This window comes from Aspergillus tanneri (genome assembly GCF_003426965.1).
Source record: "Aspergillus tanneri strain NIH1004 chromosome Unknown AapTan_2_pilon_pilon_pilon, whole genome shotgun sequence".
NCBI lineage: Eukaryota > Fungi > Ascomycota > Eurotiomycetes > Eurotiales > Aspergillaceae > Aspergillus > Aspergillus tanneri.
In genome coordinates, this window is record NW_022984629.1 from 1,772,175 (window position 1) to 1,791,496 (window position 19,322).

A 19,322-nucleotide genomic window follows, 5' to 3' on the forward strand; every position below is an offset into this window, starting at 1 on the left:
AGCAAAGATGAAGCATATGAATAAACAAGCGAAGTTCCAAGTTCTTAGTTATCTTTTGGTTCATAATATCCGAATTCTTTCTTGAGCTCCAGAAGTCCTCGATGGTCTAACGGTCATGATTTCCGCTTGTCACTCGATTGAGAACGAGCGCGGGAGACCTGGGTTCGACTCCCAGTCGGGGAGAAGTTAGTCTTTTTAGTTTTGTTATATTTAATTTCATTTTCGTTCCCTCCTGATGAGGAGTACTAGTTGGCATTCTTTGGTAGAGGCTGATTTTGCCTGTGTGCTTCTTTGCTATATGAGTCGATCAGTCCCCGTCCATTTCCATGAGATGAACACCTTTGTTGTGACTTCGATATTGGAATCAAAATCCAAAAAAAAAAAAAAAAAAAAAATTTCAGTTGGGAACATGACTACGTGGCCAGCATAACTCTCTAGAATATTGACAGTATCTTGGTTTCTCCCGGGGAAAGTTCTATACTCCCGGTTAGCCGCCTACATGGCACAGAAAGCAATAGGAAATATCAATTGTTTCTAGATGTAGGGAAGGGTGAACTATTAGGTCCTCCACTCTGTATCTGTTTTTTCAGGATGACTTGGTGGTATGTGAATTAAGGCATTCTCTGCATTAGGTCCTTAGTGGCGACTTGCTATCTGAGGTTCTCCTTCAGCAATTGTGATTCTGGTTGCTGGAGAAAACCCGTAAACCTAAAGGTCTCCGTAACACTTCTGGCCATACGAAAAAACCATGGTGGGTCTGATATACTCGATATGATGTAGCAGACTATAGCTTATTCAAGGTATCCTTATAACAAGGCTCTAGTAGGGTATTAATAGATATAAATATATTACACAGCTCACAGCGAGGGTTCAAAATGCTCAAGCTGCATTCTTCGACATATCGAATGAGATTAAGTGGCGGTGTTTTCTTGAAAGCTACCATCTAGGAAAACCAAAATAATGCTACCGCAGAGATGTTTCGGTCGAGTGTGTGCTCCCATTGCTTTGAAATAATTTTTGTGGAAGTCATATGGTTAGCGAAGTGTCCGGGCATGCCTTTCGGGGGGTATCAGAGCTGGGGTAGCTAAAACAGCTCAACACTTATCTAAGTAGCTGTGCTTCATGATATCAAATGTTAAAAACAATGATACCTCCTTTCCTCGATGGTCTAACGGTCATGATTTCCGCTTGTCACTCGCTTGAGAACAAGCGCGGGAGACCTGGGTTCGACTCCCAGTCGGGGAGATTTCTTTTGGAGTTTATTGTTCTTTTTTTAACCTCTTCTTAGGTTAAATTGTGTGAAAGAAGCTTGTAGTATGTAGGTTGCCAAGTATAGTGTCTTACAAACAGGACAATATAGAGCAGGCAGGCCAGTACACCAGTATAACCCGGTTAAATGCAACCTCCTTATTTGCAATCCTCCACTAAATGCAAATGGCCACGGTGGCCAATTTGATTTCCCGTAAAAAAATTGCATTATACTCCATTATCTACAAGATGCAATCGAGCTTCATCTTCCTCATATAAAATTGCATTTATAAGAGTGCCAACAAGGCTAATTTTAATCTTATATAGCGCTATTTCAACCTCCTCCCTTCCACGATGCCAAAGCTATCAATGACCAACCGCCAACGCGCTGCTCTACGAGCTCAACACAAATTAAAGCCATATCTAAATAATTTAGCACTTCAAAAGTGGTTTGAAGTGTAAAGGGCTGGAGCCCATTTGACCTCTCGGGCCAATGTCCCTATTATCCCTGTTTTCCCTATTGTCCCTACTGTCCCTATTGTCCCTTTTGGCCCTGTTGGCACCTTTGGTCTATCGGCCTTCGATCCATATCACGTGACCTTTACACATTGTTTGTTTACCGCTCATTTTCCTCTTCCTTTCTTCCCTTCTTCAACGATTCCTTTTTGTACATAACCTATCTCATAGGCTCTACGGGTTCAGCCCTTGATATGAAGAGATATATCGACGCCGGGTTGATCCTTCCACCATCTTTCGAACGCTCTCCTCAAAATTTGCTTTCCTTGACCACGAAATCGAAGATCACATGCTAGACTATAAACGGACTCGAATAGAACACTGGCCAGAGCTATAAAAGGGGCTTTATGAGTAGGCTAAGCGTGCAGAATACCAGATAGCTATATCACAAGAGATTATACGGGAAAAAGCTCGTCAATTTTGGCCTCTTTTCTATCCTGAAGCAAAATGCCTCAGTTTAGTAATGGCTGGCTCCGTGGCTTTCAAGGCCGTCATAATATTCGTTCAAATAAAAAACATGGAGAATTAGCCAGCGTTTCAACCGATACAGAGTCACAAATGGTTAAAATTCGGCAAGCGCTTTCAAAATACAATCCTTGTGATATTTACAATGCAGATGAAACCGGCTTATATTGGAGATTGCTTCCGGATACCAGTCTTACAACGCGAAGTCTTCCAGGAAGGAAAAAGAATAAAGCACGGATTAGTGTATTAGCATGTGCTAATTCTGATGGGTCTGAACGTCTTCCTCTTTGGATTATTGGCACTGCAAAAAGGCCTAAATCTTTTGCTGCATCTGGTATAAAAATTGAGAATTTAGGTTGTATTTGGAGGCATAATAAAAAGGCCTGGATGACCACCAATATCTTTGAAGAATTTCTTCGCTGGTTTGATACAAAGATGACTGGTAGAAAAGTGGTTCTTTTGCTTGATAATTTTTCTGCACATGAGTCAGCTGTTGAAAAGATTGAAATGCAGCTTCAAAACACTTTAATTATATGGCTTCCAGCCAATTCAACCGCCAAATACCAGCCGCTTGACCAAGGAATTATTTATACTTGGAAAACATACTGGAAAAGACAATGGCTACTTTATATGATGATGGAATTTGACCGTGGCTTTGATCCAGTGGCCACAATGACGCTTGTACATGCCATTCGTTGGGCAATTCAGGCGTGGAATATTGATATCCCTGACAAAGCTATTCAAAACTGCTTTAAAAAGGCTTTTTTTGCTGAAGATCATGAAGATATTCATGATATAAAGCTTCTTTCGGATATTCAAAAAGGTCTTGAGCATTTGAAGTCCACGAATAATATACAGGACCTTATGAATATCAACCAGTTTTTGAATCCAGCCAGTGAAGCTATTACTGACGACTTATCTGACTTAGATAAGTTTATTATAGCTCAGTATGGTGCAGATAATGAGGTTGATTCAGATGAAAATGATGAAGAATACCAAGTTCTACCACGGATAACTGTTTCTGACGCTTTGGGCGCTTTATATAAGCTTCGTCTCTTTGAAGAGCAACAAAATGATGGAAATCGGGATCTTATTCAACTTTTGCAGCGTCATGAAGGGGTTCTATTGCAAAAGAAGGGTGAAAGGCAGTATCAAAGTGATATTCGGTCTTTTTTTTTTTGAGTATAATATATTGAATGTTTGAAAAAATTAAAAAAAATATATATTTTTGTATTGCAACTTGATATATGCAATACTCCTCTAAATGCATCCGGAAAGGCGGTCTAAAATGATTGCATTTAACCGGGTTTTACTGCACCAAGGTATAGCAACAATGTATTTATTGACTAATTAATATTTCTAAGTATATTTAGTCCCCACCTAGTGTGTTGTCCATACAGGTGTTGGTTCTGTCTGTCAGCATTCGGAAGACTACTTGTGATGGTTTGGTTGTCTCTGCGCTAGTAGAGATAAAGCCACTTGACCATATAAAAAGGTACAAGATGACTGATCTCCGATCAGTCGCATCTAGCGCCCTATATAGGAGCGAAGGCCATGCTTGATTGAGCATTATATTGGGTTCAACCCTTGACATTACTACCCCCTCAGACTGGGCTCGGGCGTGCTCGACCTTGACAATATTTGATACGATCTATTTATTATTCTACAAAAAGGGGTTAAAAAAAAGTGCATCCCAGAGGATAGATAGATATAATAAATAATAATTAAATACCACACCAATCTGAAAGCTAAAAAGTTTCTCCCCGACTGGGAGTCGAACCCAGGTCTCCCGCGCTTGTTCTCCTCTGAGATGACAAGCGGAAATCATGACCGTTAGACCATCGAGGAAGAGGGCTTGCCTTTCTCATTAAATATTTGACTTGATAAGCCTAGTCATGAATGTTTCAGGAGAGAAGGCAATCGGTGACAACATCCCACCACTGTGCTGATGTCTCCAGTACCTACCCCGTGGCCTATGAATGTACCATAATGTCTGCAAACAGCACATACGAGAGCCATTAAGTCTAAGTTAATGCCCCCGAACCTACAGAGGGTGGCTGGCAAGCATGAAAGCAATAGCTAGGTATAGGTATTGATAACGTAGTGTATAGCATAGATGTAGTACCACAAGGCTACCTTGAGTAGTCATGCAAAATCCTCTTCGAAGAGAAAAGAATTCATCAGAAGACTTCCAACTTTCCAGTGATCCTGCTGTCGACTAGCTCAGCGAATATATCCATTTGCTATAGAGGAAGTCCGCATATCAGCATTCTGCTTCCCTCTCTCTTTAACCATTGTCAATATAATAGATAAGAGACTCTCTCGCATGAGCGGTAAGAAGGGTATGATCCTGCTGTGGAGTAAAAGCAGAGTGGCAGAGTACTTTTTTCTAATCACAGTAGACTGACAGCTTACGCGGTCGGAACATCCTCGGCCCGACCTTCGGCCTCCGTATCGCATGAAGTGGCCTGGTCGAGTGGTTCTTTCTCTGTTGTGGTACTGAAGGTCCTTGGCTCTTTTCTTTCGATGGGGGTTGCTGTTCTGAGTGTTCTAGACTGGGAGGCAAAATCTTTTAATATCCAAGAATGGATTCGTTTCATATCACGGAGGGTATGATGCCGGAAGGTGGACACGACTCCGAAAAGGACAACACCGGAAAGCTCCCCGAGGGTGCGAACAAGTTCCAACGTGCTATTGCGGCCTGGAGAGGTATGTTTCCTGAAGCGATCCATTATCGTGGTGTGATATGGTAAGATCCATCTAATTCTGATTAGGAATCGACCTAACCAACACCATCGCGAAATTGGATGGCACCGCTTCAGACATCGTCTCCCAGCAGCGTGATGCACTCGTCCAGAGGAAAGACTTGGCCCAGAAGACGAAAGATTTTCGAAAACTCGATGATGCGGCTAAACTTACTGAATACAAAGGACTCCTCAAAGGTTTGCACTCTATATCCGGAACATTCCGCTGCGCAAGCTGACACTCTCACTGGTAGCCTACCAGGGATTCATCGACCTCTTGACAAACCAGGGTAAATCATCGTCATCTGCCTTCCTCCAGCTATACTCGTCCCTATCCGAAGCTCCCGACCCTTACCCGCTTCTTGAGACATCGGTGGATTCCCTCGTTCATTCCGAAGAGACAGTTCCTAGATTGACTTCCGAGCGGGATCAATTACAAGGATCTGTGGACCGACTTACCTCCCAACTAGAGGATACGGAAAAGCGACTGCAAGAGGAACGGGCTGCGAAGAGGAGATTGGAGGAGAACCAAGAGGCGAAAATTAAAGAGATTGAGAATTCGTGGTCCGCTGTGTTGTCGGAGAAGTCCAATAACTGGACCGCAAAAGAAAAGGGCCTGGAAGAAAAGGTCGATAATCAAGAACGTCTGTTGAAGGAGCTAAAGGCAAGCTATGAGGTATCGCAACGCCTTGGCCAGGAGGATGATAGCGGTAACGGCTCGCACGAGGGTGCTACTGCTGCAGAATTAGAGCTGGTGTCTGCCGATTTGGAAAAGGCTAGCCTCAGACTAGCAGAGGTAGAGGCGCGCAATGAACAGTTGATGCTTGAGCTGGCTCAGGCAGTATCGCACTCGCGGCCAGAGCAGACTACGTCCGTCGAAGACGATCCCGCATACCTTCGCCTCCAATCAGAAAACTCATCCTTGCTGCGTAAATTAGACGCAGCACGGTTTGATAAAGATTCTGAGCGACATTTGTGGGAGTCTAGGATATCCCAGTCAGAGAGACAGCACGCTATAGTCACTTCTGAGAGGGACGAGCTACGAACAAGGTTGGATAAAGTGGCTGATTATGAAGACATCCGCCGCGAGCTGGAGATGATTAAGGTAAGTGGTCCTACACAGGAATATCTGATAGATATTAATTTTTATTTTCTGCCAAGTCTATTGAATTCTCGGCGGGTGATGACGATGTTGGGGATCTGATGGATACTACGAATGCTCCCAACGGCGCCGCTGCCAAGCCCAAAGAGGGTTCGAATAACAACTCTTTGGAGCAGCTCCTGTTGGCCAGAAACAAGAAACTTACTGATGAGCTCACTCTTCTTCGGGTGTCACATCGTGACCTTCAAGGGCAACTTGAAACTCTTCGCGAAGACCTTTCCACCACTAAGGGAGAATTAGAAAAATCCCAGAAGCTCTCAACAACGTTGGAGAATGATCTCCTCAACGTACAGCAAGAAGCTGCAAATTCCTTCCCGTCGGCGGCCATGTCAGTTGCCGGCACCTACACCTCGAAGTATCACTCATCTCGAAGGGGAGGGGTGTCGCCCACATCGTCCATCATTTCAGGCTTCGAGCAGTCGGCAAATTCTGCTAACACAATGGATTTAATCCGGGCAGGTGAGCCTGTTGGAGGCGGCTCTGGCATCATGCCCATGATACAGGCACAGCGGGATCGGTTTAAAAAGAAGAATACTGAGTTGGAAGAAGAACTGTCACAGATGTACGACACAGTCAAGTCCCTGAGGCAGGAGATTTCATCTCTCCAGAAGGATAACCTCAGCCTCTATGAGAAGACACGTTATGTGTCAACGTATAACCGTGGTCCTGGGGCGTCAACATCTGCATCTGCCTATGGTAGTAGGCCGAGTGCATCCTCTGTTCACCTCTCTACAGATACACCGTCAGGGCATTCACTTGACCGCTACCAGTCTGCTTATGAGGCGCAAATCTCTCCATTTGCCGCGTTCCGAGGTCGTGAGTCGACGCGTGCATATAAGCGAATGAGTTTACCTGAACGAATTGTCTTCTCTCTCACGCGAATTATCCTCGCCAATCGAACCAGTCGCAACCTCTTTGCTGGGTATTGCCTTGCGATCCACATACTTCTCTTCAGCATGTTGTACGTGATGAGCGCCATGGACATAGAAAAACATAGCGCGAATTTGGCGACCGCTGCTGTGGTTGGTGGGACTGGAGCTGGAAGTGGTAGTGGCTATAGCAGTGGAGAGCAGGTACACGGGGATGATTGGCAGCAAGAAGGTTTCAATCATGCCGGGTGAATGTGGCACGATGCATTGTATCACTCTGGAGGGTTTGGCCAGTCTTTCTGATAGGCGTTTGATTGTTATGGTTATGATTCACTTTCTTTTATATTATTAATGTACCTGTACAGAATATATACTTGATTTTGCATTGTCACTGTAGCAATTTTTGTTGGCTCGGTGCTTCTATTAGGAACCAGGCTTGAGAGCCATGCATATAACCATCTCTACAAATACCAACAGCCTTGCTAACGCTGCCTGAGATTCTTTTGAATTAATGCACATTCGACAAAATATTGTCCACAACGACGAACAAGAGATTTACAAGGAGGAACAGAGACATAACTGCTACATATTTCAGAGAAGACGCCTCTAGAAATATTAAAAATAAATAAATAAATAGATGTAGAATACGGAGAGTGTGAGAGTTTGGTAAAAACAAAAAGTGAAATGGCCCGAGCCGCGGATCGAACGCGGGACCTCTCGCATATGTGCTTGGGGTTATCCCTAAGCGAGAATCATACCACTAGACCACCCGGGCGCTTGCTGTGCAACTGTTTTGCCTTTTACGGTAAAAAAACTCCTATATGTGGTTTACCTCACAGCTTCCTTCTAGGAGTTGGGATCAACCTCATTTGCTTGACGGGCAATATTATAGAATGAGCTCAATGCCCGGTTGTGTACTATTAATACCCAGCCCCACTTCTCACCAAGGCATACGATCTTAGTTCCAACCAGGGGGGTGTAAAACCCCCGAGATTCTCTTCTGCACGCTAACCACCATCGGTAATCCCCAAGCGCCGTCATGGTTATTATTAGATCTCGACAGCAATCGGGGTATTCCAACGCAGCCTAAGCGAATGGGTGTTTTCTAGTCTTCTCCACTGGCATTCCCTAAGGTACAACCAAACTACGCTAGTCAGCGCACCAATCATCGTATCAGCAGGGCTATTCTTCAGGAGTATCAACCGCTGGCTAAAACCTGTATGTTTCGTGTAGTACACCGACATGGAGATATGCCGTGAAGCCTGGAGGATTCCAGCCAGCGCATACCAACATCCAATAATATATGCGATCTTTTATGTCTTGCACTGGCGGCATCAGGGATTTCGTGCTGTTTATACTTCGCACATTTCGGGTTTCGAATGCAAGATAGCGGTTTCTATAATTTGAATCCATACTGATTGCTACCATGGATAGGCGTGATGTGTCTTTGGTATTAATATATGAGCTCTTCCAACTGGGGGCATCCTGCGTTATATCTCAGCTCCTCTCTGCCACCACTTACCCGCCCTCTTTTGCTCTCCCTTCTTCTTCGATCTGCTAAGACGAAAGACTTGTTGGTTTCTCTTCTATTTTCGTTGAATAATAGGGGGATTTTCATTGGTGTCATAGACGGACTTTACTTGGCTTATTGTTTTCCTTGATATATTGAGTTTTCTTGCCAAGATACATTCCTCTGCTGCCGGTGGTTGTCTGTGGGATAGGATAGAGCGTCCAGCATGCGTCCAATTCTACTAGTTGCTACTTGTCTGGTAGCAATGTCTAATGCGGCACCGACTTTCTTTGACCACGCATACGACTATTCCGATGATATGGCGGAGTTCCTTGGAAGAGTGAGCAAGCACATTGAGAAGGCTACAGATCTCTTCAGTCCTTCAACAACGTGTGATACATCCAAAATCAAGCTACCCTCGTTTGCTTCGGAGTTGCCCTCCCCTTCTGGTCAGAAGCCTCTCTATGTTGCAGTAGGTCGTGGCACACAGGTATGTCAAGGAGCGGAAGGCCCCCATATCTTTTGAACCCAAGCTGACGATAAGGTAGAACTATAGCTGTGCATCCTCGACCTCCGACTCAGCCCCTGAAGCTGTTGGCGCTGTTGCTCGTTTATATAATGCCACCTGCATTGCAGCAAGCTACCCGGACATGATGGAGATACTACCGGGCATAGTGTACAAGATGCAGCTACCAGACAGTGAGGCAGGTCCTCTTCCGCCAGCAAATATCGATCTATTAGGGCACCACTACTTCAAGGGACCAACGCCTGTCTTTAATCTTGATACTCCATCGACGCGACGCGGAATTGCATATACAAAGAAGGTGGCTGGAATTGACGCACCTTCCGGTGCGATAAAGGGTGGCAATGGAGCCGTTGCATGGCTCTATCTTTCTGCCATCAATGGAACGGTTGGCCGCTACAGGAGTGTCTATCGGGTAGACACAGCAGCAGGGCAACCACCAAAGACATGCAAGGACGTGCCGTCGGAATTTACTGTTCAGTATGCGGCAAATTATTATTTTTTTGGGAAGTAATCAGCCGCAGTGTATTTGGGGTTATGCAGCGTTTCACGGGATATATATTCGGCGTTTTCAGTTACCACCTGTACATTGTTAGGATGTAGAGATGGCTTGGCATGACAAACATGATTCACAAATACTATATCCAGTTATTAGTATCTTCCACCCTTGCAAGTCCCGATCCGTGAAATCTCACGTACCTAATGGCAGTCACTATTGCATCGACAGATGACAGGAGCCAATTGGAGCAGGGCTTGGACAAGTCAGGTGATCTCGCTATCCCGGCATAATTGCACTAGTCTGGATGTGGCTTAGCGCATTCTGATTTTCAAAGATCCCCGACTCTCTTTGAAAAATCTCGACCGCAACAACGACGAGCAGCACGGCCTCGACCGAACACTGATAAGCAGTGTGGGCGCGATATTTTTTTTTTTTTTTTTTTTTAACAAAAACTGTTTCGTCAAGTATCTGTGGTACTTGCGATTCACGGCCCTGCCGCAACCGAACAAATCAATTCCCTGTAACGATTTTTTTTTTTCCCTCAAAATACTGTTCTCCGTTGCCAGTGTAGCAACCGAGAGTACTTTAATCCCACACCCTTTCAATCAAATTCGATTCACATAACATAATGGCCTTCGGTGCCCCTAGAGGACGTGGTGGACCTCCTGGTCGCGGTGGACGTGGTGCCCCCCGTGGTGGAGGTGGTGGTCGTGGTGGTCGAGGTTTGTTCACCAATTAGTCCTGCTTGGGACCGTAAGCAGGCCTATCGGTATCCAGCTTTGTCGTTCCAAATTTGGTCATGATATCTGTGCATGTGCTTCTTGCCAGATCTCTCGTGCTGTGACGGCGACCCCTGCGATATACATCAAGCCTGTGGTGTCCTGAAGAGAAATCGGAGGTTGCTAACTTAAATTTGTTCCCCATCTGTAGGCGGACTCGGAAGTGCTTCTCGCGGCGGTGGCCGTGGTGGTGGCCGCGGTGGTGGTCGTGGAGGCCCTCGTGGAGGAGCTCGTGGCCGTGGTGGTCGCGGCGGCGGTCGCGGCGGAGCTCAAGGCGCCAAAGGTGGTGCTAAGGTCATCATTGTAAGTGTTGTCAATACCTGGGTGTTGCAAATACCACAGGAATACTAACATGGGGTTGTGTTGTAGGAACCCCACCGTCACGCCGGTGTCTTCGTTGCCCGTGGTGGTAAGGAAGATCTGCTCGTCACCAAGAACTTGACCCCCGGAGAGGCTGTCTACGGAGAGAAGCGCATTTCTGTCGAGTCCCCCGCCGAGGAAGATGGCACTGTGACCAAGACCGAATACCGTGTCTGGAACCCCTTCCGTTCCAAGCTTGCTGCTGGTATCCTGGGTGGTCTGGATGATATCTACATGAAGCCTGGTGCTAAGGTCCTGTATCTTGGATCCGCCAGCGGTACCTCGGTCAGTCACGTTGCTGATATCGTCGGACCTACTGGAAACGTCTACGCCGTTGAGTTCTCTCATCGTTCCGGCCGTGACCTTATCGGCATGGCCACCCACCGCACGAATGTCATCCCCATCGTCGAGGATGCCAGACATCCCCTTCGCTACCGTATGCTTGTGCCCATGGTCGATGTCATCTTCGCCGACGTTGCCCAGCCCGACCAGGCCCGTATCGTGGGTCTCAACGCACATCTCTTCCTCAAGGCCGAGGGTGGTGTCATCGTTAGTATCAAGGCCAACTGTATTGACAGTACGGCTAAGCCCGAGGTGGTGTTCGCTCGCGAGGTCCAGAAGATGAGAGAGGAGAAGATCAAGCCCAAGGAACAGCTGACCCTGGAACCTTTCGAACGTGACCACTGTATAGTTGCTGGTATCTACAAGCGTTCTGCATGAAGAAAAATGGTCGTTTGATCTCTGGTTTATGTCTTAATTCATCTGTGCTCTTTTCTGGCGTCAAGTGTTCCGTGATATGTTGACATGCTTTCTTTTTGTGCCCTTCTCGAGGTTTTTTTCTTATAAATGTATTTGTGTTTGAGTCAGAAAATATTCCAGGTACGCGGTTTCTTTTCTCTTGATTCCAGTATCCGTATGAATAGAGATCGCCTAGTGAAAAGCGGAAGAGATTGGAACCTTTCGGACTTCCGCCGTAGCTCGGCAATCGGATTACTCTCCGACTTGCGTGTCCCATCGGAATTGTTGCGGTGTTGCAGGTCAGTCAGTGCAAGATGACTGAGAATCTTGGGGAATGATGGATCATAGGCCATCTGTAAACCTGAAGGTGGGGGAGATTCCCACTTGACGTGGCCCCGCAGTCATTCGGGATGAATCTGACTATTTAATGGGCTCGGAGACTCGCATGGGAAGTCGAAACATTGACCCAACACCCTCAGGCTGTTAATATCATTTGAGTTCTTTTCTGAGATCCCCACCTTGCTACAGCCACCATGTCGATAATCATCACAGGCGCAAACGGCTACGTGGGGCAGGAACTAGCTACTGCCCTTCTTTTGAGTTCCCCCAATATTACAGTGACGCTGACAGACATTGTCAAGCCTGACATTCCCGCCTCAGCGACACAACATGCATCGCGCGTGGAATGCATAGAGGCCGATCTCACGGCTCCTAGTGTTGTTGATGAGATATTCAACTCAACCCACCGGTTCGACACCGTCTACCTTCTTCACGGGATCATGTCTAGCGGCTCCGAAGCCAACTTCGAGCTAGGCATCCGAGTGAATCTTGATTCAACCCGGTACATCCTGGATCGATTGCGTACTACTATGCCTGGGGTCAAGGTTGTATTTACGTCCAGCTTGGCAGTATACGGGCTGGCTCCTCCTGGCTTGGTCATCGACGAGACAAACTTCCCGCCCGCTCCTTTATCTTCATACGGATCGCAGAAGCTTATCGTGGAGACACTACTTAATGATTACTCCCGACGGGGATTCCTAGATGGTAGATCTGTCCGTCTCCCAACGGTGACAGTTCGAGCGGGAAAGCCTACACAAGCCGCCAGTAGTTTTGCAAGCGATATTATTCGCGAGCCATTCAATGGAAAGAAGGCAATTCTCCCTGTAAGCAAGACGACAGAACTTTGGATCTGCTCGCCGTACACGGTGGTTCGGAATCTGCTCCATGCGAGAGGGATTCCCAAGGAGGCGTTTGGCGACTCTAGGTCGGTCAATTTGCCGGGATTGAAGGTCAGTGTGCAGGAGATGTTGGATGCATTGGAGAAGATCGGGGGAGCAGAACGACGGGCGTTAGTTGAAGAGAAGTTTGATGCGGACATTGATCGGATTGTTCAGACGTGGACACCGCATTTCAACCCGGCGCTGGCGTTGAAATTGGGGTTTTCGGAGGATATTCCCATGGAGGAGAATATCCGACAGTTTGCGCAGAGATTTGAGTAATTAACATGGTATTATTATTGTTATTCATTTATATATCCCTTGGTGAAATAATGAGGGAAATTGGAAATAGACAAGCCTAGCAGACGCAGACTGAAGTACGCAGTAAAAAGCGCTAAAGCTAGGAAACAGTCGGGATCGAAAGCAGAGGTTTGGAAAAGCGGGTCATGTGATTGGCTGACGGGCAGGCGAACAATTTGACTCCCGAACTTCAACCTCGCATCTCCAGGTTGCATCTTTGCTCCATACCTCCCCTTCCCTCTACACCCACTTTTTCCTCTGGCACAATGGCCTCCCGGCGCCTAGCATTCAGTTTTAACCAGGCTCTCCGGAGTCGGGCTGCCTTGAAGGCTGTCCAGCCCGTGAAGCGTGGTTTTGCCTCCCCGGTTGCCCTGCCGTCCACCACCCAGTCGACTACCCTCTCCAACGGGTTCACGGTATGAGCAATGGGTAATCTCAATTGCATCGCTCACTCGCTAATCCATTTTAGATCGCCACTGAGCACTCCCCATGGGCGCAGACCTCGACCGTTGGCGTCTGGATCGATGCTGGTAGCCGGGCAGAGACTGACAAGACCAACGGAACCGCGCACTTCCTCGAGCACCTTGCTTTCAAGGTACGTCCTTTGGAAGGCGTTCGTTCTTCCCAGAAGGTAGCTGACAAAAAATATCACTCCAGGGCACCAACAAGAGGACCCAGCACCAATTGGAACTCGAGATTGAGAACATGGGTGGTCACCTCAACGCCTACACATCGGTACGACTCGGAATTCGATGGAGAGCAAAGTCTGGTCCTCCACTAACCATATTTGCAGAGAGAAAACACCGTCTACTATGCCAAGTCCTTCAACAGCGATGTTCCCAAGACCGTTGACATCCTTGCCGACATCCTTCAGAACTCGAAGCTGGAGCCCAGTGCTATTGAGCGGGAGCGTGATGTGATCCTCCGGGAGCAGGAGGAGGTTGACAAGCAGCTGGAGGAGGTTGTCTTCGATCACCTCCACGCCACTGCTTACCAGAACCAGCCCCTCGGTCGTACGATCCTGGGCCCCAAGGAGAACATCCAGACCATCAACCGGGACAACCTGGTTGACTACATCAAGACTAACTACACCGCCGACCGCATGGTCCTGGTTGGTGCTGGTGGTATCCCCCATGAGCAGCTCGTCCGTCTGGCCGAAGAGCACTTCGGTTCCCTCCCCAGCAAGCCTGCTGGCTCTGCGGCCCAGGCTCTCACTGCCGAGCAGAAGCGTACCCCCGAATTCATCGGATCCGAGGTCCGTCTCCGTGACGACACTCTCCCTTCTGCCCACATTGCTCTCGCCATTGAGGGTGTCAGCTGGAAGGATGATGACTACTTCACTGGTCTCGTCGCCCAGGCTATTGTCGGCAACTGGGACCGTGCCATGGGTAACTCCCCCTACCTCGGCAGCAAGCTCAGCTCTGTTGTTGAGCATCATGGTCTTGCCAACAGCTTCATGAGCTTCTCGACCAGCTACAGCGATACCGGGTGAGTTTCCCCCCTTTTCTGGTCGTCGGTTTGGGGCCATATGGCTGACTAGATGGAAATGTTTAGTCTCTGGGGTATCTACATGGTTTCAGAGAACCTGACCCGCCTTGACGACCTGATCCACTTCACTCTCCGTGAATGGTCTCGCATTTGCTTCAACGTTTCTTCCGCCGAGGTGGAGCGTGCTAAGGCTCAGCTCAAGGCCTCCATCCTCCTGTCCCTGGACGGCACCACTGCCGTTGCCGAGGACATTGGCCGCCAGATCATCACCACCGGGCGCCGTCTGAGCGCCGAGGACATCGAGCGCACGATTGGACGGATCACCGAGAAGGACGTGATGGAATTCGCCATGCGTCGCATCTGGGATCAAGATATCGCCATGAGCGCTGTGGGCAGCGTTGAGGGAATCCTGGACTACAACCGGATTCGTGCGGACATGAGCCGCAACACTGTGTAAACGGTCGATTGTGATCCCCGAATATCGCGTCTCAGAGTTATGGATTTGCTTGTTATGTTTGGTGATTAATAGATAGAAGAGGGGTAGTTGAGGTAGCGTGTCTTGTACAGTATCAACTGTCGCTGATATATCAAAACTGTATTTTCTAAGTAGATGTATTCTGACTCTACTTCGTATTAACACAACTACACTCTGGCCCGGAATATCCAATACATCGGAGTATCCCATACACCGGAATATCCAACACGTGGGAGTGATAATAATAGCACAGGCAAAGAGAGCGAGACAGTCCTAGTAGCCCGCTACCTAGGATGGATACGCCATAGCCGCAGGAGCCTGATATCCTCCGGCCAGCATCTTCTCCGACTGGGCCTCGACTTCTTTCTCATGCTGCACCAGGGCGCAGCACGTACAGCAGCACGCCACCAGACAATCCGTGCAACCGTTCCCTTCGATGCCGAATCGCTTGCGCATTTCACCGCGCTTCAACATGAGGAGAATGCCACTGAGACCAAAGTAGCCTGCGAGGGTGAAGAGGCAGCACTAGAGATTGTTAACATATGTTATGAGTGTTCTTGTATTCCTCCATGAACAAACTATAGGACATGTATTGTCTGGTAGGGCAGGATACGACATACGTCTCCATTCATATGGCTATACTCCTTGAGGGCAGGATCTTCCATTCGCGATTGCGTCTTTCCAAAGAGAAGACAGGGACAGCAACACGCGGTGAAACCTATCAGATTTATTAGCCTGGCACTTTGAGGGCGTAGAAAGGAGAGAGGTACATGTTCCAGCGGGAGAACAGCAACCCCATAATGAATTGGACCATTCACGGCTTTGTTCTTGTTGTTGTTCTTGTGCGGGGGTACCCATTGTGATAGAATTGCAAGTAGTATTAAGGAGAGTATAAGTGAGATAGATAGTTAAAAAAGTAAGAGAGAGAGAAAGAAAATTGGATGAATAAAGATCAGCCCATTGGGAAGAAAGTGTGGTTTAAATAATATGGATTTTAACTATGTTTTTTTATCATTTTTTTTTTTTTTTTTTTTTTTTTTTTTTTTTTTTTGCACCCCTAGACGGACACTAAATCGACAAGAATGGGGCCAAAGAGTCAAACCCAGGGTAAAGACAGCCTCGACTCAGAGTCTCAGGACGAGGACCACGATTCGATACTCAGGGGGACCAGATGGGAACGCTAAACATGACAAGAGCTGGGCTAGTCATTGTGGCGGAACACGAGACTGATAATCTTTATCAGTGTCATCACACTCCGTTCAGGGTTTTTGTTTCATTTAATTTTATTTGACATACAGACGGCTCTGCTGAGTTTGTTTTCGCTAGCCTTGCGTAGTACAGAAAGTGGACGTTTCTAGTGAGTAATGATCGACCGAAAAAAGTAAGTTAGACTACGTGTTGGCTCGTATCCTAGCCGACGTTCCAAGGCTGGAGAGTTGGGTTGACTGAATTTGGGTGCTTGGGTACATTTGAGAATACGAGGATCAGCTTGATCTCCTGGATGGATTGGCCCTGTTCTACTCTGTACCAGAGTTTCTCGACAGTTAGCAGGCTGAAATGGTACTTTTTCAGGACTCTTGGCGTGCTAAAAACTAAAAAGTGCGTAGTTTATTTCCCCCACCACCGGGCTAGTTATCTAAGGACTAGGCATCCAGGCACAGGCACCAACGAATGACCTTCTGCTGCCTCCGACCCCCACCACAACTCTTTCTTGACTTTGTTGAAAACAGTTAGGCATCTCCATCCATGGACGCGTGTTTCACTCCGTACTGTCTAAATGCAATGAGATTATCAAATATTACGACTTTCTTGCAACGTGATTGCTCTACCTTCCTGTCTCATGCTATCCATAGAGTACAAGTATTCATGTTCCCTCAAATTGCATTTATTCTGACTTGTAGGCTCACTGGACAACATCTTCTCCCCGCAGCATAGCAGCTAGGGAGAGAGACCAGAATCCCGCACCGTTTCGTCCGCGGACACATCGATTGCTGTTGCGTTGTCGCCTTGCTCATGAGAGGCCGACTTGCCATTGCAGATTATCCTCCATATGTATTCCGTACTACTTCAGATATCACCAATATTCAAATTGGCAACATACAAGTGACCCATATATTGATGGGCCTACTGTCGTGGCAAATGCCCAGCAATGTCCAAGAGGGCCTGCTGCATTCCGGGGTGGTACGGCCTGCTGTGTCTGAAGCTGGACCGGGCAAATTCCGAATATAACCCTCCTTGGCCCAGGCGCTTTCTTGTTAAAGGAATGCCTTTTTGTCTGCACGCCGTCTGTAATTTTAGGATGGGTAGGGATATACCAACCGCCTGAACACTGATTCTCTCTGGTGGACATGACATCATTGCACATTGTTCAAGCTGACTCTCCAAACTAGAGACTGACGAATGATTATCACCACGTACTTTTTTATAGCCGTAAAACCCGAGATGCTTCAACCCGCCCGGAAGATGATGCATCAGCTGAACGGGAGGCTTATGATCCACGCAGTTGCCTGCTAGCACTGTAGGCTCAATGTAGAGTGATTTCAATTCGGAGAATTTCCACACTGGCGCGCAGAACTTGTCTGTATCTGGCTGGAGCGATGGCTCACCCATACCATAGAGATCAAGAGATCGAAGGGAGCTTTCAAATCTAGATAGTCGCTTCCAAAGCGCGATTCTGCCGTAGGGAGCCCACTCGGAGTCCGGGGTATTACTGAAACTGACCGAGAAATTGATCAAGTGAGGAATACATTCGAGGAAGCCCATGAATCCCTCGAGTTTTGTGTCCTTGTGGAGGACAATGCTCACGTTGGATAGGAGCGGGGAAACCCCGTTCGGATGATGTATTCTTGTCGTCCTAGAAAATACATGGGGATTTAGATTGACATGTAAAAGATTCAACTCATGCAGCGCGGGAAAGTAGACGAATGGTATGTCACCGTCTATTCGAATAGGATCTTTACCCCCTGAAGCCTGTTCGTCCGCTGCAAGAAACAGCGGTTTGAGCTGCTGGAAGACCTTCAAGTTAGACCCTGGACCATTCAGGGAATGCAGGGAAAGATAGGGGAAGATAGCCCGAAGATATGGATCGGGTTCGGAGACATGCATGTAGAGAGTTTCAAGAGCGGGCAGAAAGGCCAGAATCATAGCAACAAGGGGTCTCCTATCATCATTTAGAAGGGCATGCTTGAGGGGACTTTCCTGGAGATCTGAGAGCCCCGATCGTGCAATTCCCTGCTGGATAGTATGTTGGTACTTAGAACATAAAAACTGTGCGAGACAAAAGCTCTTCGGTCCTGTATACTTCAGGCAATGCTGAAGGTCCACCGTCTTGACATGGGCCGCAAGCTCCGGAGAAGCAATGACGGTTTGGAGAAACTGCCAGAGTCGCTCTCTCTCACTGTAGTCGCCATTGTTCTTGAACGTGTGATAGAGTCTTGGAGTCACTGCAGCATACCAGTTATGGTTGATCAGACTCAGACGGTACCATAGGCCCTTATCGTCATCTTTGAAGTAGGAGAATATCAGGTCAAACACCTCGAGAGGCAGAGCGGGTGCAAAGTTCATATTGGAAATCTACCCAGGATCATTTAAGAATGAATCATGGATCCTTAAATGTGTTCCTGGGCAGCGGCTTAAAAGCTCTGACCAAAACGGTTATGCCTTGTTCTTGCGCAAGGCTGACGAGGATGTTTTCGATCTAGGCCTCTATTTTATCAGTAACCGGACCGGAAAAACTATGGAAGAAAGACGCGGGGAAGAAAATGATGGAACACGACCTAGATCGATAATATCTGCAATACAAATTAATGACATTCGATTGCCTGAATAAGGAGGAGGTAGAGAAGTATGTAGAGGTCAGACCAGATACATGTTTAGCTAAAACACCAGATTTGTTTGCTTCGCTATATGAAGCCTCCACAAACAATCTCTTGTTTTGTAACACAGAGTAGAGGATAGTTATGGAAGATATACGTAGTAAAGAGTCCATGGAGATAGATGGGATGTGGATATTTGGGTAGAGGCAGTTGTATCGGTGTTTTCTTTTTTGAATTCATTCTGCTGGATTTTCCTTTCCCTCCCTTTGTATGTATTGTATGTATAACTAGTATACTTAGTATTATGTACTGTATATTACATTTTGTCTTTTTTTTTTTTAAAGAACAGGGTTTGTTTACATCTCCACACCACCCTCACCACTTTCTTTTCCCTCTTTACGCTTGAAATTCTCGTTAAGATAGCACTAATTTGATTACGTTGTTCGGTCGTCACATACGTCTCACATATAAATCAATTACATAAACGCTCTCTCGCAGTCCATCGATTGACGTGAATTATTTCTAATCATCGATTAATCTCAGTCCATCCCCATCGCAACCCACTGGGATAAATGAAGCTACAAGTGGCATAACCTGTCCTTGTCCCCACCACA

General features: G+C 47.0%; 6 protein-coding genes and 4 non-coding genes across 10 annotated transcripts; 6 read left to right on the top strand and 4 right to left on the bottom strand.

Annotated features, from left to right (window-relative positions):
* Nucleotides 1-95: 95 nt before the first annotated feature.
* On the top strand, nucleotides 96-183 carry ATNIH1004_000557. Its single transcript has one exon. It is a non-coding gene; the product is annotated as a tRNA-Asp (tRNA).
* A 974-nt stretch (nucleotides 184-1,157) lies between these two features.
* ATNIH1004_000558 lies at nucleotides 1,158-1,245 on the top strand. The gene has a single exon. It is a non-coding gene; the product is annotated as a tRNA-Asp (tRNA).
* A 2,743-nt stretch (nucleotides 1,246-3,988) lies between these two features.
* On the bottom strand, nucleotides 3,989-4,077 carry ATNIH1004_000559. The gene has a single exon. It is a non-coding gene; the product is annotated as a tRNA-Asp (tRNA).
* A 737-nt stretch (nucleotides 4,078-4,814) lies between these two features.
* ATNIH1004_000560 (CCAAT displacement transcription factor COY1) lies at nucleotides 4,815-7,256 on the top strand (the record flags this gene model as incomplete). Its single annotated transcript, XM_033565269.1, has 4 exons — nucleotides 4,815-4,938; nucleotides 5,004-5,171; nucleotides 5,228-6,078; nucleotides 6,135-7,256. 4 exons carry the CDS (start codon nucleotides 4,815-4,817, stop codon nucleotides 7,254-7,256), a joined length of 2,265 nt encoding a protein of 754 aa, XP_033431026.1.
* Nucleotides 7,257-7,690: 434 nt separating this feature from the next.
* ATNIH1004_000561 lies at nucleotides 7,691-7,779 on the bottom strand. The gene has a single exon. It is a non-coding gene; the product is annotated as a tRNA-Pro (tRNA).
* Nucleotides 7,780-8,779: 1,000 nt separating this feature from the next.
* On the top strand, nucleotides 8,780-11,395 carry NOP1 (Small subunit processome complex component; the record flags this gene model as incomplete). Its single annotated transcript, XM_033565270.1, has 5 exons — nucleotides 8,780-9,004; nucleotides 9,063-9,517; nucleotides 10,276-10,289; nucleotides 10,467-10,618; nucleotides 10,685-11,395. 5 exons carry the CDS (start codon nucleotides 8,780-8,782, stop codon nucleotides 11,393-11,395), a joined length of 1,557 nt encoding a protein of 518 aa, XP_033431027.1.
* Nucleotides 11,396-11,946: 551 nt separating this feature from the next.
* Nucleotides 11,947-12,912, top strand: ATNIH1004_000563 (SDR family oxidoreductase; the record flags this gene model as incomplete). The annotated part of the gene is made up of 1 exon (XM_033565271.1): nucleotides 11,947-12,912. The coding sequence occupies one exon, from the start codon at nucleotides 11,947-11,949 to the stop codon at nucleotides 12,910-12,912; it is 966 nt and encodes a 321-aa protein (XP_033431028.1).
* A 284-nt stretch (nucleotides 12,913-13,196) lies between these two features.
* ATNIH1004_000564 (mitochondrial processing peptidase) lies at nucleotides 13,197-14,875 on the top strand (the record flags this gene model as incomplete). The annotated part of the gene is made up of 5 exons (XM_033565272.1): nucleotides 13,197-13,346; nucleotides 13,400-13,525; nucleotides 13,588-13,665; nucleotides 13,724-14,418; nucleotides 14,485-14,875. 5 exons carry the CDS (start codon nucleotides 13,197-13,199, stop codon nucleotides 14,873-14,875), a joined length of 1,440 nt encoding a protein of 479 aa, XP_033431029.1.
* Nucleotides 14,876-15,181: 306 nt separating this feature from the next.
* ATNIH1004_000565 (PLAC8 family protein) lies at nucleotides 15,182-15,751 on the bottom strand (the record flags this gene model as incomplete). The annotated part of the gene is made up of 3 exons (XM_033565273.1): nucleotides 15,182-15,418; nucleotides 15,514-15,611; nucleotides 15,664-15,751. 3 exons carry the CDS (start codon nucleotides 15,749-15,751, stop codon nucleotides 15,182-15,184), a joined length of 423 nt encoding a protein of 140 aa, XP_033431030.1.
* Nucleotides 15,752-17,017: 1,266 nt separating this feature from the next.
* ATNIH1004_000566 (uncharacterized protein) lies at nucleotides 17,018-18,457 on the bottom strand (the record flags this gene model as incomplete). Its single annotated transcript, XM_033565274.1, has 1 exon — nucleotides 17,018-18,457. One exon carries the CDS (start codon nucleotides 18,455-18,457, stop codon nucleotides 17,018-17,020), a length of 1,440 nt encoding a protein of 479 aa, XP_033431031.1.
* Between the last annotated feature and the right edge of the window lie 865 nt (nucleotides 18,458-19,322).